At 39.6% G+C, this 25904-nt stretch overlaps 1 protein-coding gene across 2 annotated transcripts in view; it reads right to left on the bottom strand.

Annotated features, from left to right (window-relative positions):
• The window catches only part of PTPN12 (protein tyrosine phosphatase non-receptor type 12), an 89135-nt gene extending 64660 nt beyond the window's left edge, over positions 1-24475 (bottom strand). Inside the window, exon 1 of one of the 2 annotated variants that reach the window (XM_082846751.1) lies at positions 24356-24475. In XM_082846751.1, coding sequence (XP_082702877.1) covers positions 24356-24454 — 99 coding nt within the window. In that variant the 5' untranslated portion in view covers positions 24455-24475. Of the gene's footprint in view, positions 1-24023; positions 24160-24355 lie in introns of those variants that run through there. The other variant, XM_082846752.1, reaches the window with a different exon arrangement.
• Between the last annotated feature and the right edge of the window lie 1429 nt (positions 24476-25904).

The following is a 25904-nucleotide window of genomic DNA, read 5'->3' as shown; positions in this document are numbered from 1 at the left end:
AATCCCATCTTCCACTTCCTCCCATACTGCTTCCTTATCTCTACCCACAGCACTTGCTATATACCTCTCATCTAGGACATCTCCCAATGTACAATAATTATTTATATGTGCACATATACCATCCCTGATAGAACATGAGTTTCCTGAAGATGCAGACCATATCTTCTTATTCTATTAATACCAGCTACTACAAGCATAACCTGTGACAAACTGCAGCAAGTCAATATACTCTTTAGGTCTTCTCAGGTGGTTATGTTCAGAAGAAACAGATGCAAATCAGAATTGACCAGTAAACTTAGGAAACGATTTTCTCTCCTTAAATTTCATTACCACTTCACAATGAGACAGCTTTGAGTCAGAGAAGCTGGGGTTCAATTCCTAGTTCCATCAAATAACAGCAAAGGAGATCTCCTCAACATAGTAGCTTTATAATCCTCCCTGAATAGATGAAGCAATGGATCTTCATTTTGAGAATTCGTTTTTAAATAAAACTTTGTACTACAGACTTTATATTTTAAAACAATGAATATGGCAAAACATAAAAGTTTTTAAGAAAAAAGGTAATAAAAAAATTTCACAGCAAGACTATAATCGTTTTTTGCACACCCTAGACAACAAGCAAATGGTTTCCTTTTCTTCAAGGAAAGGCTCCTGTTCTCTGGTTTGAAAAGAAAATACAGTATTTTCTCAAGATCAAAATATTAGGAGGATATAATCCAAGTTTATCCCCTCCCTACCTCTGGGCTATATTTTTTATGGAAAAAAAGTAGAATCCTATTTGAACTAAGAGGACAATACAATTGTTTTGTTAATAGAGCAAATGGGGGAAAAAAACAGTGTTCCCAGGTTTACTTTATTTTGTTTCTACTCACAAAGCCTTCAACTCTTTCATCTGTTTCATCATCCTTTATCTCATGTCCCTCTAACTATTTAACTCATGTAACCACTGGTTCCACATTTTCCAGGTCAATCCCAACTTCAAATATTTTGTCCCACTATCCCCACAGCAAATTGCTCAAAAATTCCAAAACCTGGGTATTAATACTATGGCTTCTGGCTATGCCTCCCTTTATCTAGTTATGTGTCTTGATTTAAGGAAACATGATCACTATAGTGCTCTTTACCCTTTAGTCTCCACTGAGGAATACTCTGCCAAGCCCAGACTCTCAAAGTATTACAAAGCAATCCGTCACTAATCTCATTATTCCAAAATATATAATATAAACATACAGTGAGCTAGAGAATATTGAGTGCCAGGTTTAACACATTAAGTTACAATAACATCGACTGTCCAACTAAAAAATAAAACAAAGAAGACCCCTCAAATTAATAGCATGGATGCAGAATTCATATTTTCACCTTTGCAAAAATGTAGCACAGGAAGAGTCACCTTTGCAGTTTAAGAAAGCTCAATTCATATCTACCACTATATGGAAATAAATTATTTTTTGCTAGGCCAGACTGCCACAAAGCTGTGGTCAACAGACCAAACTTTTAAAGAGAAACCTATACTTCCTGGGGAACCATTAAGTCCTGAACCCCCTGAAAAATTTCACTCTTCCCTCTACCACTTACACTGAAAACTACTTTCATGAAGTCACCAATAATCTCCAAAAGGCATCAAAACCATAAGCCTCAATTCCTATAAAGTATTTAACTCCTTTCTTCAATTTCATGAAACAAGTGTCTCTTGATTCTCCTCTAACCCTTTCTGGTCCTTGGCATCCAGCCCCTTAAAGCATGTGTTCTCTCTTGAACTATTCTCTCCTCAGATTTTGTCTTTTATTGAGTTTATCTCCTGCCTACCACGCCTTTAACTATTACATTTATGACGATCCCCAAATCTGTATTTCTGCTGACTTTTCTCCCCAGTTCCAGTTCCATATTTTTTTTAAGATTTTTTTTATTAGTTTATTTATATTTATTTTTGGCTGCATAGGGTCTTCGTTGCCGCGGGCGAGTTTTCTCTAGTTGCAACGAGCAGGGGCTACTCTTCGTTGCGCTGTGCGTGCTTCTCATTGCAGTGGCTTCTCTTGTTGCAGAGCACAGGCTCTAGGGGCGCGGGCTCAGTAGTTGTGGCTCACGGGCTCTAGAGTGCAGGCTCAGTAGTTGTGGCGCACGGGCTTAGTTGCTCCACGGCATGTGGGATCTTCCCGGACCAGGGTTCGAACCCGTGTCCCCTGCGTTGGCAAGCGGATTCTTAACCACTGCGCCACCAGGGAAGTCCCTGCTTCTGTTTTATGTTTTTTGGCCACGCGGTATGTGAGATCCTAGCTCCCTGACCAGGGATTGAACCTGCACCCCCTGCATTGGAAGGCAAAGTCTTAGCCACTGGACTGCCAGGGAAATCCCTCCAGTTCCATATTCAAACTGCTAGACTGCCAGGGAAGTCCCAAAGAAACCCTCTGAATGACTGAGGAAAAAGAGAAAATTTGGTGAGCATAACAAAATAGTATAATAAATAAATAAATAAATAATTAATGTATGTCAAGGAGTAGAGACAGAAAAAAATGCATTTATGTTTATTAAACCATGCGTATAAAGCACCATACCCAACATCTAGCATAGAGCATGCCTTTAAATATGTAAAGACGGAGGGGCTTCCCTGGTGGCACAGTGGTTGAGAGTCCGCCTGCCGATGCAGGGGACACGGGTTCGTGCCCCGGTCCAGGATGATCCCACATGCCGCTGAGCGGCTGGGCCCGTGAACCATGGCCGCTGAGCCTGCGCGTCCGGAGCCTGTGCTCCGCAACAGGAGAGGCCACAACAGTGAGAGGCCCACATACCACAAAACAAAATAATAAAAAAAATATGTAAAGACTGAGATGATCATATAAGATTTATTAACAGATGAGGAATTTAAGGAAATATTTTAATTACCTGCCTCAGATTAGTTGACTTGTTATTGAAACTAGCAAATACCAAAATATCTTTATTTGTATACTCAAATACTATCTTTTTTTTGTTCTTAAAGAGCATTTTAATCTTTTTGTGTGTACCCTAAGGTTTGATGCCATACCACAGTACAATACTTGAGACCACACTGTTCACTACCAGCTACAGTTTCTATTTAAAAATTCAGAAAGCAATTTTCAACTGTATATTCCGAGTCTATTTTAGGCGGCATTAGACAAAATAAATTATGGGCCAAATTCCAGAATGGTAGAATAAATTGTCATTGATGTTCTCCCTAATCCTTCCATTATGGATCTACACAGAGATCACATATGTCCCGTTATTTATTCGAAAGCTTGAAAATTAACTTTACAAGTCATAGTTTTGCAACCTCCCATTCCACTTCCCCAAGTCTAGTAACACATAAGGAATTACTATTTAGGGATCTGCTGGGCCCATTTTTCCTATCAATGCATAAAAACGCTTTAATATAAGGTATTTATGTTTTTAAAAAGATAAAAAATTAACTATAATAAAGGATGTGCTTTCACATAATCATTTCATTTTTCAAAAAGAAGGGAAGACCAAGTAGAGATAAAGTCAAATTAGGCTGGCAAACTTTTGTTTGTAAAATTAAGGTTTAAATTCTTAACAGAGACACAGTTTGGCAACTATCACAAGGTTAAATATAGAGTTACCATATGACCCAGCAATTCCACTCCTAGGTAAATATACCCAAGGGCACTAAAAACGTATGTCCACACAAAAACGTGTACACAAGTGCTCACAGTAACACTGTTCATAAAAGCCAAAAAGTGGAAACAACCCAAATGTCCATCCACTGATGAATTAATAAACAAAATGTAGTCTAGTCATAAAATAGAATATTATTTGGCCACAAAAAGGAATAAAGTGCTGATACATGCTCAGCTGATAAATCTTGAAAACGTTATGCTAAGTGAAAGAAGTAAGACACAAAAAACATATATTATATGATTCCATTTATATGAAATGTCCAGAATAGGCAAATTTATAGTCAGAAAGTAGATTAGTGGTTTCCAGGGTGGTGGGGTGAAAGGGAGTGAGGTGTGACTGGTAATGGGTATGGGGTTTCTTTTCACAGTGATGAAAAAGTCCTGAAATTAGATAGTGATAATTTCCTGCAAAAAGTATTTCATTCTGGCATTATATTAGACTTGGTCCGGAAAAGGCCAGATCACACTACTGTGAAGTTATGTGCGCCCCAAGTTACCAAGGGCATGATTTTGTCTTCAAATATCTCTTTGTAATAACGATAAACAGTGCTCCTCTTTCATATAACACACAAAAATCAAACAAAAAGCCAAACTTCAATCATGATAAAAACTAGGATCTACCTACATATAATTATCAAGATTTCTGCAAGAAATCTTGCACATAACTTCCTACCCCAAGTTACCAAGGGCATGATTTTTGTCTTCGAATATCTCTACCTATATAGTTGTTTGCCCTAACCACTAAAGGAAGAGGAACCAGCTAGTTGTTGCTAAGTGCCATTACAGTGTCTCAGATTACCAAGCCACACAATATTCATATAACATTAGATAGCTCTGCTCAACTCATGAATTAACTGTTATGATTTTCAAATAAAACCTACTTTCTCAGCTTGCTGACATACTGGATCTGGACACCTATAATAAAAGGAAAAAGTAAGATTCAATTATCACCTTCATGAGGATGACTGGTCTTATATCATTTTTCCTAACCTACTCTATGTGTCAGGTATTCTTTCAGGTGGTACAGATATAGTGGTGAACAATATATTGCCCTCAGGTAGCATATATTCCAAAAGTAGATCTTGGTCATATAGTATTTATCATTCCCGCTTCTTCTATCCATCATTTGTTTACAGGTTTTATCCCATCACTACAACCACTGCTGCCACCCAAGATAATAATTTTCTGTCTTCCAGAGATAATCTTTTATATTTTTCTTTATTCCTCCACAATACCTAGTATCTTCCATGTATCACATATTCAGTAAAGCATGACAAGTCTTTTAAACAAAATGGGCACTGATACCATATTCAGAGCATCACATAGTCAATGAATTGGCACCCTACTATCACATTTATAACTTACTCAGTTCAATAAGCTGAGATAATAGAGTTTGTATAACTGGAGAGTATACATTTAAAATGCTACTTGAAATTTGATCTTTGTGGTTTACCATCATACTGACATATGAAACTAATAAAAAATGAAGTGTAATTTAAAATAATTTATTTAAAGTAATAAGCCCCTTGTCCTAAATAACATACCTGAAGACACTTTGTTTTTGATTTGCTTCTTTATTATATCACCTACAATGTCACCAAGGAAAGTTTTCAATCTTTTATCACCAGGGGGAAAATGTACAGAATATATGGGTGCTAATACACACATATAAAAACCCATCAACATATTCTTAGAGATGAGGTATATATGTGTGCCTATGTATACACATACATACATATAATTTAAATATGTAATATATTAAATTTAACAGTTTAAAATTTATACAAGCAATGCATGCAGATGCTAAAACATTCAAACCATAATGTCAAGTTGTGCCATGGGTTCCTAAGACCACCCGCAGGTTCAGTGATACATGAGGATGACTCACAGGACTATCTCTACCGTCACATTCACAGCTATGATTTATTACGGCTGAAGTATACAAAGCAAAAGCAGCAAAGGGAAAGGAGCATGAGGCAAAGTCCAGAAGAAACTAGGCACACGGTTTCAAGAGTCCTCCCCTAATGGAGTCACACAGGACCCACTGCATTACTCCAGCAACGAGTTGTGACAGCACTGGTGAAATGCTGTCTACCAGGGAAGCTCATTAGAGACTCAGTAGCCAGAGTTTTTATTGGTGGCTGGTCATACAGGTACTCTCTGTCTTAGCAGGAACCAAATTCCCAGATTTCCATAAAGAAAGTAGGTGTTTAACAAAAACTATATTTGTACAGTAAAGGCAAAGGGAGCCATTCTTATCATGGAATGATGGGAATCCTCCCAAAAGTCCAAGTTCCCAGACCCCAGCCAAGGGCCAATCTTGCAAGTAGGCCTTTCTGAGGATAGCAGTCACAGGCTTGTTATGTTAACTTTTTCTGCACACAATTATAAATGAAAAAGTAATCACCTCTCCTCCATATCCCTCCCCTTTGAAGTAACCAACCATGTTAAGCCTCTTTATTAATAGATATTTTATACATTGTTTCACAAAAAATTGCTGTAACTAATATACTTGGACATACTATTTTACACACATATGCAAATATTTTAAAGAAAAGATTCCTAGAAATTGACACGATGGGTCAAAGAGTATACACATGATCAACTCTATTACAAGTGGCCAAACTGCTTTCCAAAAAAGGCCTTACCAGTTTACCTTCCTAACAGATCCAGAATACTAGTTTTTCTCTATCCTTGCCAACATTTGCTACTATCAATTTCTGAATTGCCATGATTATCAATTTTTGAATTTCACCAAATTTGGTGGAATCTGATAGACCCCTCAAAACTTAACATTAATTAATTTGTATTTATCTGATTATTGAATAGGTTGGTGACTTTTCCCCCATGTTTAAATAATTATTTGCATTTTTCTTCTGTTAATTTTCTTAGCATTTGTTAATTTTCTTATTGGAGTGTTATATATAGAAGCTACTCATATATTTTAGACAATAATCCTCCAACTGTTTAATGTGGTTAAAATGTTTTATCTCAATCTACTGCTTATCTTGCATTACCTTTTGTATTATAGATGTCTTTCATTTTTATGAGGTCAAATTTGAGCTTTACTATTATAATATTTGTGCTTTAAATACAAGTCAGGAGAAAAAACACTCTAATTCAGACTGGCTTTGTCCCTAAATGTTTCACCAGTCTCTTTACACTGGCAAACTGACTCTTTTAGACAACTATTACATTAAAAAAGTTTACCCAAATGTGGTGGATCTTTTTTGAACTTGCTTATTTTAAAATAAAATGAAAAACTCTTATAATTCAGCTACCATTTTAGACTACAAAGTGAAGTCTCAGGCAAAACAGTATTCTGCATCGCTTTGTGAAGTGACAATTCTTAGGTACAAGCTAATTTCTAATAGGATGAGGCCATTAGGGTGACTTGGTACTTCATTGTCAGCTTGACTTCTCTGAGCCATACAAAACCTCCTGTAATAATACTTAATGTGTAGTGTGGGTACACTGGCAATCTCTGGGAGTAAAATATTTTAAAGCATATCCCCTATAATCAAATAAAATTTATTATTTAAATTATAAATCTTCTGTTGACTAGAACATTTCATGAATCACAAAGACCAAATCTACTTTTACCTCTGAAAAACTGATTTAGCAATTATTCTAAAAATTCATACTATTTTTAACCAATTCCTTGTTTATTTAGAAGTCTTAATATATAAATTCACCAACGGCCCTACTATATGAGTTATTTCTATAAATGTTCTTTTTTTTTTTTTTTTTTTTTGCGGTACAAGGGCCTCTCACCGCTGTGGCCTCTCCCATTGCGGAGCACAGGCTCTGGACGCGCAGGCTCAGCGGCCATGGCTCACGGGCCCAGCCGCTCCACGGCATGTGGGATCTTCCCGGACCGGGGCACGAACCCGTGGTCCCCTGCATCGGCAGGTGGACTCTCAACCACTGCGCCACCAGGGAAGCCCTAAATGTTCTTTTTGATTGTGCTTACTTAGTTAATAATGCTAACTGCTGTTCCCTGAAGTCTCTTCTTTATCCCCACCTTTATTTGTTTGCTCATAGGGTTCCCTCTACTTATAAAGTCCCTCCACCAAAATTCACCTATCCTTCTAGGCTCATTTTGAAAGCACTTGCTTATTAAGCATTCCATGACTCTCCTAACAGTATATGATTTTTCCTTTTCAAGAATCCTCATTTAAAAAAGAAAAAAAAAAAAAGAATCCTCATTGCACAACAACGTGAATGTACTTAATGCCAATGAACTGTACACATAAAAACGGTTAAAACGTTGACTTTCGTTATGTACATTTACCAATAAAACAGCTGCCCCCCCCCCCAAAAAAAGTAGAGGGACTTCCCTGGTGGCACAGTAGTTAAGAATCCACCTGCCAATGCAGGGGACACAGGTTTGATCCCTGGTCCAGGAATATCCCACGTGCTGCGGAGCAACTATGCCTGCGTGCCGCAACTACTGAGCCCACGCTCTGCAACTACTGAAGCCTGCGCACCTAAGTACCCATGCTCCACAACAAGAAGCCACCGCAATGAGAAGCCCATGCACCGCAACAAAGAGTAGCCCCCACTTGCCACTAGAGAAAGCCTGCATGCAGCAACGGAGACCCAACGCGGCCAAAAAATTAAAATTAAAAAAAAAAAAAAGTATAGAGTGCTAGGTAAACAGTAACACAAGAGTTGGCAGTTAAGAGAGTAGAAATGGGAGAAGGGATCCAGGGTTAAGAGAGGAGGGGAGAATAATAAACCAAAACAGTACATTTATTAGCTTTCTGAGCAATCCTCACTCCCTTCCCCAACTTCTCTTTTCCCTAAAATGCCTACAGCAGATTTACCTTTCAGGACAACTCACATATATGATAGGATTTCATAGACAGGAGTAATTTTCCCACTGCTTTAAAAAAATAACATAAAATCCATTCAAAAAAATTTTAATGCAAATTTGTCCTACCCTCTTCTCAGTGCTTTTGACAAGCTCACCCATGACTTCTATTCCCAAATTCAGGGTTAAATCCAAATTCACAATTCTTTTTGTAACTCCTCAATCCATTTACCCTCTACATGACCCTCCAGGTTCTGTTCCTAACTCTCTAGGACTGAGAGTTTATCATCCTCAAGTAGACATTTAAGTGTCCCGAATGTTCCATATTCTTCCCTGTTATTCTCAGTATATATTCTTTATCTCAGAAATCTCATCTTCTTCCGTGAGTTCAACGATCACCCATACACAATAAATTAGAGAGCTACAGGGCCAACCATGACTGGCCTGAGATCTAAATTCAACTCAAACTCTATACATCTAAAATTGAACTCAGTACCCAACTCCTCAAATTTATCTTTCCTCCTGTATTCCCTATCTCATCACTACCACTTAGTGTCCACATTAGCTCAGATAAATCCTTCCTCACCCTCCCATATCACCAAATCTTGTGAATGCTATCTCAAAACTGCCTTCCAAATAAATCCATCCCTTTTCTTCATATTCATTGTCACTGTCTCCAGGCCCTCCTGCTTGAACAGCTCAAATAGCTTTCTAAGCGGTCTCTGCTTGTATCCTTACCTCTCTGCATTTTATTCTCCACACAGCAGCCAAGGTGATCCTGTTAAAATGTAAGTTAACATCATGCCTAAGAGTAAAACTCATGTCATTTAGAGTAAAAGCCAAAGTCCTAACAATGACCTACAAGAACCCTGGATGGTTTGCCGTAACTCCCGACACTATTACAAATCTACTACTCTCTTCCTCACCCATTCTGCTCAAGCACACTGGCTTCCTTGATATCCCTTCAATACACTCTTAACTCAAATACTTGGGCACTTAATGCTCTTTCTGTCTGGAATACTCTTCTCCCAGATAACCGCATGGCTCACTCCCTCACTATTTCAAGTCCTGGTTCCATGTTTTAACCACCCTACATAATAATAATATCCCCTACACCTGTCATATGGTAGACTGATCATATTAATAGCCTGATTTTCAACTCTTCCTATATTGAAACCACATGTGACTTCACAGTTCTTCCGACTTAAAAGGTGTAATTTATCTCCCAACCCCTTGAAGTTGAGGTGGCATTATAACTTGCTTTGGCCAACAGAATGTGAGATCATTTTGGAACATATTTGAAAATATTAGATATGGCATAAACAATATATGGTTTGCAAACAAAACATGGCTTGTAAACAGTATAAAAACTGGCATATAATAAAGCAACAACAGAAAATTAAATGTGTTGGTTAAATATTCATGTTATACTTCTGGTTTAGATTAAATTGCATTTTCCAAAAATACCTTAAGAATAATCTACCAGCCATCACAAGAATGTAGAGAATGAGAAAATATCAATATTTTATTATTCTTTGAAACTCTTAAGCAGCATTAGAATAATTCATGTCACTACAGTCTATTTTACAAGATTTGCAAGATTCTCTCTTATTTTTAAATATCCAATATTTAATTATATTTCCCTTAGGACCTAACAGCATGAAAAATAGAAAGTATGCTGCATCTGAGCCAATAATAGAGGAGACTGAAGAGGTAGGTGAAAAACTAGGTATAAATGATGCTTCAACATCAAGGACAGGAAGAACTTTAAAAAAAAAGTCAACAGTGCTGAATGCTAAAGAGGCAACAAGAAAGCTACACACTACTATAAAGTATCTACTGGATATGTCCAGGAGATCTAAGGCAACCATAGTAAATGCTATTTCAGCAGAATGGTAGTGCTTGAAATCAGCTTACAGTGGGGGTTAAAGGAATGAAGAGGAGGCCAAGGAAGTAGAGCTAGCCACTGCCCACCTAATTACTCATTACTTAGTTAATTACTCATTCAAGGAAGCTTCAAGGAAGCCTTCATTTTACCATTAATAACAGTTTCTTTGAATCCTTTCACACAAAAAAAATTTCTAGCTTTTGAACTATTAAAATATCCATCCTCTTTACTTTTCCATAAAATGAAAAGATCAAAGCATCTGGTATACTGAACATTAAAACAGTGCTTCTTACTTTAATAATTAATCTTCTACTATCTAAGTTATAAAGTAATGAAAAATATTTGTTATTTTGTACAACATCTAATAATGCCAGTGAATGGGTTTAGAGATATTTGAACATATTCAATTTCTTCAAATAGTTGCGAAATCCTATTATTAATACCCACCTACTCTGTGTTCCTCCTTGGCATTTACATATAACCTATTTACAGCACTAGAAGTAAAGAATTACAAACAACTAGGCATAAATTACAGGAAATTTCTAAACTACACAGTGCATCCAGATTTATCTCTAACACCCATTAATGAATTTTAGGCACAAAGAGGCCAATGAACAGAGTAGATAGAGAAAGCTAAGAAGACACAGGTGCACAGGCAAGCAGATACACAGCACAGACAGAGGCACACTGACAACCAGGCAAACACAGTATTACAGCACTTAGGTTTTAGATGATCCAGGAACTACAATTGGATTTATTTTATTAATGCAAAATCTATTGTGAAGAAAATACATTAGTCTTTGAGACAGTGATAAATTTCAGATACATATTCAGAGAGAGAATAAAAAAAAGACAATATAATACGTGAATAAAATTGATCCTTAGAATTACACTTCCTTGCAAGAAGGTAATGTTCTGGTTCCATATTTTAACACTGAAAAATTACAACTTAAATCTTAAGTACCATAAATATGCAGCTTATAGATTATCTTAATTTTATAGTTTCTACACAGAAACCTTACAAGTTTGACGTTTAATATGTACTGAATATGTGAAATAATGCTCTGCCAGAGCCAACAGAATGTTCTCTCAACTCACAAGGACTCTTTATGCTTCTTTTTCCCTTCTCTGAAAGAAGGTGGGTGGAGTTTATTTGGGGCTGAAACCTTAAAATAGTTAAAATTTTTTTGCTGTTTTGCTTCAAAACAAATACACTTTGGGCTACCTGCCTAGTTAGGGGACTATCCCTTTTCTCTTTAAGAAAAGTACCTACCAATCACATCTGAACAAGTTCACCACCTTGGTCAACTCCACACATTTATACTACACAAAACCCATTTCATCAGTGGCAAGTTGATTGATGTGATGTGAATTTCAGGAATGTGAAAGTGAGATAGAGCAATTCTAGTCATAATGAGTTCTTCCCCTAAACTGAGATACAGTGAATGAGATAGGTTAGATCACTGTAAGGGATGCCTTTATTCAATAGCAGGTGCAGCCCCAAGCAGTGAAAGTCAAATGCAGCCAGCTAAGAGTAAAGCAGGTGCACAGAGAAGCAAAGACAAGTATCTAAGCAGCCCTAGATAGACACAGAAACTGATAAATATGGAGAACCACAGAAAGACAGAGGGGCTGAAATGAAGAGTCACCCAGGTTACAGATGGCTCTCCATTTCTTGGTTCCTGTCCTTAAAGCAACTCAAGGGCAGTATTCTACTGCAATATTTTTTTTTCCACTTAAGCTGGTTTGCAAATAGGCTACAACCAAAAATCTATACCAACAAAGAAGTTTTCTATAATTTTCGATATTTATGCCCCCCTTTGCTGGTTTGCAAATAGGCTACAACCAAAAATCTATACCAACAAAGAAGTTTTCTATAATTTTCGATATTTATGCCCCCCTTTTTTTTCCTTTATTGACTTTTTCCCTAAAGAATAAGAATGCAACTGCTGGTCTAAGCAACATCATGTCATAGAAAAAGCATCTTACTATTGTACATCTTGCTTATTTGGGACAAACTCAGCTCTGCCAACTTCTAACCGTAAAACCTGTAACAAGCTCCTTAAACAGCTTTCTTGTTCCCTTTAACATCAAAGGGTCTATGACCTATGAGTAAATCCAGTGTACACAGTGAGGGGAGGTGTCCAGAAAAGCCACATTCTCCACATTTTCATAGCACGGGAGCTAGAACTCCTTTCCTTTCTCACTTTGGTTCTAGCCCCAAATGTGTAGTCTCAAAATCTCTCAGAGTCATCTCCTAGAAAACTCAAATATGCTGAGGAATCCAAACTAAACAGAGGCTTACCATTATAAATAACTTGCAGAGGTTCTAAAGACTCTTTTAAATGTAATTTTTTTACAGGGCACTTTTAACAGAAGCCAATGAAAAACACTGATCTGGCCACTTAAGAACTATATAAACAGAAAGTGTATTACTTTATATATCTGGGATAAGGTAAAATTACCAGATTTAAGAACACTGGGCTTCTGGAACTCCATTTTTAAAAGATCCTTCAGGGACTTCCCTGGTGGCACAGTGGTTAAGAATCTGCCTGCCAATGCAGGGACACAGGTTTGAGCCCCGTTCCGGGAAGATCCCACATGCTGCGGAGCAACTAAGCCCGTGCGCCACAACTACTGAGCCTGTGCTCTAGAGCCCGCGAGCCACAACTACTGAGCCCAGGCGCCTAAGCCCGTGCTCCTCAACAAGAGAAGCCACCACAATGAGAAGCCCGCGCACCACAACAAAGAATAGCCCCCGGAAGGGTAGCCCCTGCTAGCTGCAACTAGAGAAAGCCAGAAAGCCTACATGCAGCAACGAAGACCCCACGCAGACAAAAAAAAATTTTTTAATAAATAAAAAGATCCTTCATACCAACCAAACCATACATTATAAGAGTGAACAACTATGCCACAATAATGAGACATCAAAACACTCCTCACCAAAACATTCAGAAATGCTGAGGCCAATATTATATTCATCTCAAGCTCAGCATTTAAGCTGCTCTCCCTTTGGGAATCCCCTCCTATTTGTTTGGGTATATGGGCTTTGCTTATTTTTTACACTGCCACCCTGTTCCTCTCATCTAAAACCCACAGTTCTTATCTCTGTGTCTTTGCAAGTGCTGTTTGCTTTCTATCTCTGAAATGCCTTTTATCCTAATCCACATGACAAACTCTTCCTTCAAGAGTCAAGTCAAATGTGGCCTCCATGCTGAAATTGTCCATGTTCTATTCAGGCAGATTTAGGCTCTCCTGCCTCTGTGGTTTAAATCTTGAATACACTTCCCTTAGAGTAATACCAAGTCTTTAACTACTATTGACCACCTTCTATGTACTACATTAGAAGCTTTACATACATATTATCTTGGCCCTTCTAGGTAGGTATTATATCCCCAATTTCCCTAGATAACCTGCTTATAATCATAACAGGGCCAGGACAGAAATTAACTACCTGATGACTCCAAAGCTGATTATCTTTCTACTAGTCTAGAGTTTCTAAGATTTTTGGAACCCAAACCCCTTGAGAATCTAACAGCTATAAGACTTCTCCACCCCTCTCCCAATGAGCTTACACACAAAACACTATGTATAATATGAAAGGGTTCGCAAACCCCCTGAAGCCCATCCACTGCCCCCAGGAAAACTTCTTGCTGCTTCACACAAGTCTATTCACAGCCAGTAAACTTCTTAAGGGCAACAACTGTCATATTTTCAAATATCAATTCTAAACACAGTACCTAGGGCATAGTGGGCACTCGGTGAACATCTTCTGAATGGTGGATGGTAGGAACAATGGAAGGATGACAGGGCTGCCATTTTTGCATTCCTTCAGAGCCTACCAGGGTAGCTACTCAACTGTTGTTAAATAGCTTTTCCAATGCAGATTACATCTAAAAACAGTTACTATAGGAAATGTAGATATTAGCATACACCCCAAAGCCTCTGAGATGAACACGATCCACGTTCCACATTCTCTAGGAAAAACTTTTGGGGAGCAACTACTTATATCTGCTATAAGCCAGTTCACAGACACTATAATATTATACAAATGGAAACAAGTATCTGTGCTATTTCAGATGGAAGGAGATAACAGTCAAGGTTTGAATGCATGAATCTAAAAAATTTAACTACTACAGGAAATATGAAATGCTGGGAGAGGGGTTCAATTCCTGTTTGGAAGAGACTAGTGGTTTAGAAGAACTGCATGTCACTGGACTTGCCTTAGCAAGTCTTCAACTCAAATCTAATGAAGGCTTTTTTTCCATGGTATTAAAAATCAAATTTGCAATGGAGAACAAGTGCTTTAAGATAAACTGGGCTAATATATTTATCTCAGAAAGTGAGAGTTAATTACAATTCTTACTTCTGAGTTCTGGGTGAATGTGGTAAAGTCATTCTAAATTTTTAGTGTTTTGATCTTCAAGGTATTTGTCTATAAAATAGAAGGAAAGTTTTCTAAGAAAGGGGAAAAATATGCTCTACAGTACAACACAGATAAGCAAGATTTCATTCATTCAGTGGGTATGCTCAAGGATGAGAAATAGCTCACTCCAGAGGAACGAAAGGACACACACTGCAGAGTACAGGAGTTTAATACTGGAAAGGTATGAGAGACTATGTTAAGAAGGCTCTGGAAGGCCAGGTTAAGAAGTGTAGACTTTATCCTATTGGCCTGTGATTCTAAACCAGGGCAAAAGCTACAAAATAGGCAGCAGGGGGATAGGAGAAAGGGAAATTCGTAAGACAGACATATAATTATAGTTTGAAAAAAAGCAGAGCTTGGGTCTGATGCTTTGAGTTGCCTTAGGCATTTAAAATTCCAATAATTTTAATGGTCATCAAAGGGAGCCTTGAGGGTTTTTTGAACTTATATTTTTCGATGATAAAAATAAAACCATGTTTCCAATACGGTTCTACATAAATGTATTAAAGAAAATTGAACTAGGCAGCAACAAGGGGACTCAAACCCACATCTTCTGATTTTATAACCCGTATGCCCTCCATTATCCCACAGATGCCAACACTTGAAAGTGATATTTTAGGAAAGTGAGCATGATATATGGAATGAATTAGATGAGGCAAGAAACTAGAGGCAAGGAGAGAACAACAGCTATTGCTGTAATCACCCCCAAAACACCCACGATTTACAAGATACCACTATTGTTGAAGAGATGTCAGTGACATGTTATCTGGATTTCCTTAATGAAATCTAAAACCAAAAGTTAAAAGTGGACATTTTATTAAAATTAATCATGGGGTGGAGGATATACAAGTAGTTACTTTAAGTGGTTCCCTCAATCCTTATGCATATCAACCAGTGTCCAGAGAAAAATACGCACCATACTATTTTTCACATTTATGTAGAAGATATTACAATTAATAAAAATGTATTTATTTAAAAGTTTTACTAAATTCAGTCTAATACTTTATCTTTTATTTTCTTTTTTCAGTGGATACTAAAAATAAAACAACATTTGTGCCTGCACACCTGTAGGTAAGAGGAAGAAAAAGCAATTCTCATGCTGGTCTAAGAGACAAGCCCCTTGGACCACCTGAAGAGCCAAGCTCTGTTTTACAGCATTAAGCTCGCTACAATTTCTGCTAACGCAATGGCCATTAATGCTTATTAAATGCCAGGCACTATATTAAGCAATGGGGATACAGAGATAGTTAACTAAGTCCCAGTCTGTAGCCTTGGAAGCTTTCAGTCTGGGGAAATCAGAAATGTAAATGTTTATGAATCTAATGAACTGAGTGCTATAGAAACCCAGAAATGTTTACCATACGAACAAAAAATTTTAATCTATCTAAATGTTAATGCCTAACTGTCAGTTTCAATCTTTCAAAAATCTTTTCCAAATTAGATATCAAATATTGAAGGAAAAAAAGCTAACAATATTCTAAAATTAAATACAGGAAAACATCCTTGAGAATTAACACTTGAGGTAAATTTTTATTGTGCTATCTCAGTGAGCCATGTCTGGAAAGTTACTTAAAAGTTCACTTCCACTTTTGAAGTTAGTTAAAATATAAATATGTTTGGCTGGACACTCATCAAAGGTAAGAAAATCTTAACTAAACCAGTGGCACTGGGAAAGGACTAAGATTAGCTCAGATGCTACGACTGGAAAATATTTCCTTTCACTCTAGCTTTAAAGACATGTTAGACATACCGCACCATTTATATAAGCTTACTGAGATATTTTAAAAACCTACAAGCCAACCACAAGATAGCACTTCACACCCTCTAAGGTGGTTATAATAAAAAAGACAGACAGTGACAAGTATTGGTGAGGATGTAAAGAAATTGGTGGGAATGGAAAATGTGCATTCTCCTGGTTGAAACGTAAAACATGGAGCAGCTTTGGAGAACACTCTGGCAGTTCCTCAAAATGTTAAACATACTTGTAGGTACATACCCAAGATAATCAAAAACATTGTGCAAAACAAAAACTTGTGTAAAAGGTTCATAGTAGCATTATTCATAAAATAATACAAATGTATTACATCTTATGTATTATTATACACAAAATATTCCAAAATGTGAAAACAACGCAAACTGTCTATCAACAAATGAATGGATAAACAAAATATGGTATATCCATACAACAGAAAATTATTCAGTCATAAAAAGGAATGAAGTATTTCTGACCACGCAACAACACTGATGATCCTTGAAAACATTAAGTCAAAGGAGTCAGTCACAGAATACTGATTCCATTTATATGAAATGTCTAGACGAGGCAAATCTATGGAAACAGAAGGTAGATTAGTGGTTGCCAAGGTCTGCAGGGAGCGGGGAGGAAGGGAGAAATGACTGCTAATGGGTATGCGGTTTCTTTTGGGGGTGATAAAAACTGATTGTGATGATGGTTGCACAATTTTGTGAATACACTAAAACCTATTAAATTGCACAACTTAAATGAGTGAATTTTACACTAAGTGAATTATATCACCATAAAGCTGTTATTAATTTTTAAAACACCTACAAGCCACAATATTGAACAGTTTAACAACGATGAAGTTTTTATACTTATCTAGTCTGTGCAGCATTAAGATCTTGCCAGGCTTTCAGTCCATCCTCCCCTCCTACTTTTTAACAAATCAAATCGTAGCCTTAAATCAAAACTTCAGAGGTCTTATTTAACCAAAAGACAAGTTCTTGTTATCTGTCTTTTAAAATTATACTTAAACAGCAATCATTTCACAAAAGATATAGATAAGGAATTCAAATATGAAAAATGTTCCTATCTCATCTTTTTTTTTAAAAGCAGAGGGTGGGAGGGGATCTGTGTCTTCCTCTGGCTTCTGCCATCTCCTTTCAGAATGTTAAAAGTAATGGAAGAAATTTATACTACTTCGCCTATTTCTTCTTCAACCCACTATAGTCTGGCTTTTTCCCATACCCCAACCCCAAACTGCTTTTTCTAGTCACCAAATCACTCCTACTTGGCAAATAGAATGGGTGCTTTCTCAAGCTCACCTTACAGGTCCTCCCAGAATTACTGTATCAGACTTTGGTGACTACTCCTTTCCTGAAACTCTCCCAGGCTTTTCTGACATCCTCTGGGTTCCCTTCCTTCCTCTTTGACCACACCTTCCCGGGAGCAATCACTAGCACTTCCGTTTAGAAGCTGCTCTTTAAATGCTGACGCTCTTCAACCTAAAGTTGGTCACTCTATAGGCTTGTCTGAATAAGCTCGTTTCACTTTCCTGCTTTCAAATAACTCTTACATGCTTTAATTCTGTCCCGTCAGCTCTCTCATGCTCTACATTTCCACAAGATGTCTCATAGGCACCTCCTTTTAACGTGTCCAAAGCTAAACTCATTCTCTTCGACTTTGAAATTTCTTCCAACCATCTTCTGCTTGGTCTCCTCTGCTTGTTTCTCCTCTCTTCTTCCTTACCCTACCAAACAGTACCTTCCAACTTCAGTGACGGTATAGCAAGCTAGAAACCTTGGAGCCATACTACAACATTCCTATCTCCTTCACTACTCACATCTAGTGACTCGTTGAGACCTCTTCCTTTATCCTTATCAGATCCTTTGTACACTCTCTGTTCTACTATCTTAGTTTAGCTCAGGCCCTCATACCTCACTCCCTATATTTCAACAGCTTCAAAAATGCTCTCCCTCAATCCGGTAATCCATTCTTCATACTACCATCAGAATCAACTTTCTGCAGCACAAATCTGTCAAATGACTGCTTACTTTTCTTAAAATATGCAGCGATCTGCAGAGACCTATAGTACTGATTCTCAGCATTTTACCAGAACCAACCTGAATGATATAAGTGAAGGCTCAAAGTAAAGCAGGCTGGGGTGGTGAGGGGACAACTGGAGGTGGGGAAACACTGCTGCAGTGTTCAAACAGAATGTCTATTTTCTTAACACCTGCCTACTTTCCCTGTAACTCTAAGACCTGTAGTGTGTTACTGTTCAAAATTACTATTACTGATCTATAGTATCCAGCATAGATTCAAGAACCTTCAAAACCTGATCCCTACCTAGGTGTCTCAGCCTCATGTTAGCCTTTATCATGCACTATTTCACTGTTTCTCAAAATCTGGTGATGGCCCACCCCCAGACCATTTCAAAGAGTCCACGAGGTCAAACCTCTTTTCCTAACAATACTAAGTTATGCTTTCTCACCTGTAAATATGCAAATGCACAGACTTTAGTACAAGATTTTTTTAAAACACTTTCATTCCCTTTAGGAGTGTACAGCGGAGCTTTCTAGAGGGTACATGACACGTGATACTGTGAAATGTGACAATGCAACAGTATGAATGCAACAGCTATAAGAATCCAGCTCTCTTCTATTAAGCCAGACATTAAAAAAATTTGCAAAAATATAAAAACAATGCTTCTTCCCACCAATAACTTTTTGAAAAATAATTACTTGTCATAAAATATAGTATACAGGTTAATATGGAATAGTTTTATTATCATTATTTTAAAGTAAACTGTATTTTTAAATATCTTCTAATTTCTAATACAGTAAATAAACAAAAGGTCTTTGGAGTCCTCGTAATTTTTGAGAGTGTAAAAGACTCTTAAGATCAAAAGGTGTGAGAACTGCTACATTATTTACAGCAGATTATCTACCACTCCCTAAATATGCTCAACTCTGAAACCTCCATCCTTTTGCACGGTGGCGATGCATCCTCCACCACCTGCCTAGTCCCAGCCAGGTCCTAAGGGACCTCAGATGCATTCTGGAGAAACGGGATAAAGAGAACAGGTTTTGAAGTCAAGCAAGATACTTAACTTCTCAGAGTGTGTTCCCTTACCTGTAAAATATAGGTTATATCTATCTACCTCATAAATTGCCGATATGTTAAGTAAGACACAGTGTAAAAATATCTGGCACAGTGTTTAACATATAGTAGGGATGAAAAAATGTTAATTTCCTTTCTACCTAAAATAATTTATAAAATCACAAACACTACTGTAGTAAGATTAAAAACAATACAACAATTATTTAATCATAACAAAGCAAGCAAACTGGTTGTTTTGAGCAGTTCCTTCAGGATTACTATTAGTAGAGCAGATGGTTTTATATAATAAATTCCCTGAAATGCATAACTACTACAGTGGTTCTGCAGTTACTTGTGATTGATAAATTCAGATTAATTTAAAATATCAGTTATTGGGACTTCCCTGGTGGTCCAGTGGCAAAGAATCCACACCTTGCAATGCAGGGGATGTGGGTTCAATCCCTGGTCAGGCAACTAAGATCCCACATGCCATGGGACAACTAAGCCCGCCCACCAGAACTGCTGAGCTCACACACCTCAGCTAGAGAACCCGGGTGCCGCAAACTACAGAGCCCATGTGCCCTGGAACAAGCACGCCACAACTAGAGAGAAGCCCACGTGCTGCAGTGAAGATCCCAACTAAGACCTGACACAGACAAAAATAAATTGAAAAAGTAAATAATAAATCTTAAAAAAAAATAAAATAAAATATCAGTTATTTTAAATAGCATTTTAACATAGGAATGCTTGCTATTACACCTCAGTTTAGCCTTAGAAAAAAATGTCCATAAATCTTCTCCTTCCAGTGTTTCACAAAAAAGTACTATAATTCACACCTCCTCTGCATCCTGTTTTTTAAATACTCTACTAAGTCCACTCATTAAATTTTTGTTTTCATCTCCATAAGTAGAAATAGAACCAGTTTTTAAACTGAAACTGCCATATTTGTAGCTTCACTGTTGTCCTTTATGATTTTTTTATATACAAGTGTCTAGTGTATAAACTTTAGCCTAATCAGAATAAATTTACTTCTTGTTTCAGTACTTTAATTATACATGATAAAGCTTTAAAAAGCAAAAGAAAATTACTGAAAATGGAAAGCCCAGACATCTCTTTTTCCTTCTGTCTCTAGTTACATGTAACTGACTACATAAATTAGCCATTTGAGAATATAGAGACAGCACAATAATTTGTTAGATGAAGACCCTAAATATTAGTTTCATATTTCAGTCTTGTGAAGTAGGTAGTATTTTTCTTCTTTTAAAGGTGAGAAAACTCAGTCAACTCATTTTCTTTCAAGTGGCCTGCCCAAGGTCAGAAAACTAGCCAATGGCAGAGATGGGAGTAAAACATCTGTCAAACATAAATGTGCACCACCCTACCATACACATTTACTTGTCATGATCACTGTCTCCCATTTCATAAAGAAGACTAAGAATCGAGATAGTTGAGATCACATTCTGGATCTGCCACAGATTAGCTATTTAATCATCAACTTGTAAAGTAATCATTTTGGTGCCATAGTTTACACCACCTCAATACCTTAGTTTTCTCCTCTTTCACAGAATGGGGTGCACAACAGGCAAAGGCCAAGAACAGACAACTCACAGAATAGTTAACAAGAGGAAAAATTTCTACCCTTACTAGTATCAAGATATTCAAATTAAAACAAGATACCATTTTTCAACCATCAAATTATCAAAGATCCAAGATAATTATTATGAACACTCATACAGTACTGACAGTTGTATGAACTGACAGAACTTCTTCAAAAAGTTATTCATAAACACATATTAAATGTTTATATCCCTTCATCTAGTACTTCCATTACTGGAAGATATCTTATGCAATAATCCAAAATAAAGAAGCTTTATGCATAAGTGTTCACTACAGAATTATGACATATAATAGCAGAAAATAAATGGCCTAAACATTCAACCATAAGAAAATAGTTAAGCTAAAAGACAGTGGCTAGGTGAAATATTATATAGCCACCTAAAATCATTTTTACAAATGAAAAACACTTAAATATTAAGCTGGAAAAAATTTTCCAAGAATATTAAATGGTATTGATTACGTAGTATGGTCACAGAGTAGCATTAAAAACATTAACAGAGATAGCCTTTGGGAGATGGGACTATAGGAGGGCTGAGCGGAATAATGGAAAGACCACAGTTTGAATGCCCATTCCACTTTCCTACAGGTAAGGCATTCTTAATTATTACTGTATAATTTCCAAATTTGAAACAATGAACATTATCACTTCATATCTGAATAAGGTTATAATACAGTAGCTAGATTACCCCTAAGGCTCAGTTCTAAAATGCTAAAAAATTTTTAATGCATTTTTAATCCATATCAGAATTTAAGAACAACAGAAGAGTTAGAATCTATCAGGGGATCTCCTATTCTCTTTCCATGGCAGAGGGGACAAAGTTTCCCTCCAGCCTTCTAGTCAAGGGAAAAAGAGGCACCAACTAGCAACCTTAATTACAGCTATTGCTTATCAAGTCACAGAATAAAAAAAGCAAGCACTACAAAAGAACAGCCCTAGTAATCAAATCTCAAGTGTAGAATCCCCTAACTATCCCTAGGTACTATGGAAGAAAAAGGAAACTCATTTAGTCCTGGAGAAATGAAATCTCCAATAGGAATCCCTGACTCATCCCCAAAGCATGAACCCTAAGGCTACTTCCCCTGTACAGGAGTTCAGAGACTGGGCACTTGTCCTGATGGCCTGCATCACCAAACAATGCTCTTTCCTGACAGGATATGCCCATGGATAACAAGATGATTAGCATGCAAAGAATAAGTGGCCAGGGACCACACCACCTCTCCTTCCACAACCAAAATAAGACTGTGTAAGACTAGTTTTAAACATTTAAAATATTCTAAATAAATATTTTCTTCTCTTTTGGCCGAAGAGTAGTAAAAAGGGGACTCTGTCCAATTATTGTGATACCATTCCAAAGATACCAACACATTTAAAATTCTCAATAGTAAAAAGGGAACATGTCTTCTTTTCTTTAACCTTTTCAGATCATAAAGTAATTTTTCAAATACATAGGCTAAATATCAAGAGAAAATCTTTAAAATAAGGCATAAATTACTTAATCAACATTTTCTACATCTTCAAAAGATACTAACAAAACCTAACTCCTAGCCTCCTCTATTATTGGTCTAGGGAGGCGGGAATCACAAAGCTCCAACAACACTGTTACAATATTGTATAAGGTGAAGGGTTAAGAATTTTAACGCTAAAGCTTTACTAGACCGAAGTCTCTTTAAAATGTGAAAAATTATTTCAGCACTAAAAGCCATTTCACCTGCACCTTGTAAACAATTAAACTGTACTTTGAAACAAAAACTAGTCAATGTTTGCTGCTCACTCACTTTTATACACATTAACTGTGTATCCCTTGAACAATCGCGAATTTCAGAGTTAAGTGACTATTCCTGGAGGTGTATCTGGCCCGGGAGCAAAATTTTCCCTAGCTTATTTCCCATTCCCAAACCCCGCCAAGACTAAGGAGCAGCCACTTCCCAAAGTCCCACTTCCTTTTCCATTCCCCAGACCTCCAGGGTTTCCAACGCCCCAGTCTTGCGCAATATCCGTAGGAGCAGCCGCCGCAACCACCGCCTCCTAAGCCGAGAAACAACCCTAAAGGGAACATTGTCCAGCAGAAAAATACGGGGCGGGGGGGGCAATGGAGGAAGTCGACTTCTCCTCCCACGCCTTCGGATCTGACCCCCTCGTAGTGATGGACCAAGAGCAATTCCACGACCAGGACTTTTAACCTCCTCTCCAGCCCGCCTGTACAAGCAGAGGGCGGAAGGCGGGGGAGGGGGTGTCGGATGGGGGGGGTGTTGGGGAGACTTCGAAGGTTATCTCCCACTTCAGGGCTTCGGCCCGTACGGTCGCCTCCGCCTCAACACGACTATTGTTCCCAAGTTCCCCACCCCCACCCCGGATAGGAAGTGATAGTCACATCCCCTCTGCCTTCGGCAGTGTCCCCTAGGGAGTCTGAAGTAGGCTTCCTTCAGGATAACCACGCACCTCCCCACCCCTACACACACGCGCGCTTACCCCCTCAACCTCAAGTCACGTTGACCCCAAAACCATCTCAAACCTGGATCTCAAGAGACCAGAGATGAAACAGGGGTAAATGGAAATTGAGCAAACCACGAGAATGCTTAGGGACAGACCCTTTCCCAAGCACCGGAGATAACTGCGAACCCAGGAACGGCAAACAGTCCTACCTTGCCCACCCCAGTGACCAGCTTGAGCAAAGGGACCCCACGAGTTAATTGCCACCTTAAGAGCCCCGTTCCTCCCTCAGCCGCGACCCTCCCTGGAGGGGCAGTTGGATGGGGAGGTGAGGAGAGACGAGCCCACCGGCCTGTACCTCATTCGCCTCCGGCTCCCGGCCCGAGAAACAATAGGTGGTCTCTGGCGGCGGTGCTGAGTGCGGGCTCGGCCGGGCGGCCTCTCCCTTCGCGTCCCGGACGCCGGCGGAGGGGGCCGCGATCGCGGGAGGAGAAAAGGCGGCCGAGGGGCGGAGGCGACCTCACCTCCCGCCGGCCTCCGAGTCCACCCGGCCCTTGGGGCTGGCGCGCGCCCCCTCCGCCCCTCTCCTTACAGCCGCACACAAAGCGCTGGCGGCCCGGGCCGGCCGGGCGAGGCTGCAGTGGGCTCCGGTGCCGGCGAGAGGAGTCGACAGCGAGGGGAGGGACTCACCATGAAGTCCCGGGCGAAGTTGTCCTCCCCATTGTGGTCCGGACTCTTCATGGCCTGGACCCTCTGTATGAATTTCCTCAGGATCTCCACTTGCTCCATCCTCCCGAGTCCCCCCGGCTGCGGTCGCTGGCCCCCCCGCCGCCCTCCCGCCCGGCGCAGAGCCCGCTCAGTCTTCCCCAGCTCGCTCCCCCTACCCGACCCCTCTCTCCCGACCCCCGCCGCTCCCTGCTCCTCCCCACCGCCCGAGGCGGTGGCAGCGGCGGCACCAGCCCGGCTCCCGATACTACAACTTCCAGGAGCAGCCGCCGCTCTCCCACAGTACGGGGCGAGCCACTGCGGCTAGCGCCAACCCCAACCCCCAGCTTGCTCCATCCTCCTTCCCCGCCCTCCTCCTGCTCCGCCGGAGACGCCGCCACCGCCTTAGGAACACGGCTCTCCGACCGCCCTGCCCGCCCCCAACCCCTTCCCGGTTCCTCCTTCCCTCCCTCCCTCCCTCCCGGCTAGCAGCCGCAGCCGCCTCTCCCCACGGGCTCGCCCCCGCCGCCACCCAAACGCGCGTCTCCGCGCAGCGGCTCCGTCCCGGGTGCTACGCCGCGCCGAGTCGCCCCCGCCCGCCACGCCCCCAAGCCCGCCCCGCCGGCCCTAGCCCGGGTAGGAGTGGCTGGGAGGCGCTTCGGCAGTCGGCTGGGAGACTTGACTCTACTTCCGGGGCGTGGTCCCGCCCGGGCTGCGCGTAGGTTTGAGGAGCGGTCGTAAGAGGGAATTCGACACAGCCGGGCAAACACTACTCAATTGGAGTAGGACTTGAGTTGGAAACTGCGGTCTCACCGCCTATTAGTGGGAAAAACATATTTCTAGAGTGCTTCCGCCCGCCGCCAGCCATGGGCTGGGACTACACATCCAGGCCGGCCGGAGTCCAGGAGTGGGGCGGGGGAGGGCGGCGGTGGGAAGAGAGGCATGCTGGGAACTGTAGTAGTGTCATCTCCACGTTCGCCGCAGGTATGTCTTCATCTTAATGTTGAGGGCACTTAGACCTTGGCACTTTGGGGAATGGCTACAGCCAAGAGAAACGAAACGCTTCTTCAGTGATAGGACTTTTGCTTTTTGCACATCCGTCTAAACGCCGGCGAGTGAGCGCCTGAGATTCAGTTTGTCCTAGTGTGTGAATTGACAGGAATCTATCTTCTTGCCTTTAGATTCGCAGCACCTCAGAACTGAATAATATATTTTTCTCCGTAGAATGCATCTTTGTAAGTCTTCTAATAATCAGAGAAATCCGTCCCAGTCTAATTCATCATTTTACAAAGAAAGTGTTTGCCCATGGTCCCCCAGCATATTCTTAGCAGAGCCCAAACTAGAGCTCAGATCCTTTTGCTTTCACTACAACACCATACTGTTTCTCACAAAGGAGCGTAAACTTGTGATAATGTGACTGAGGTGAAGGACCTGATCCGTGGACTTCTTTTGGTCTCTTAGACCCACACACGCGTTTTTTACAGATCAGATTGGTCAGGCAATTTGGTTAAAATAGGAAATGTCAGTGGTAGGC

This window comes from Leucopleurus acutus, assembly GCF_964270905.1.
Source record: "Leucopleurus acutus genome assembly, chromosome: 9".
In the NCBI taxonomy this organism is placed as follows: domain Eukaryota; kingdom Metazoa; phylum Chordata; class Mammalia; order Artiodactyla; family Delphinidae; genus Leucopleurus; species Leucopleurus acutus.
This window is presented reverse-complemented; position numbering and strand designations above follow the sequence as displayed.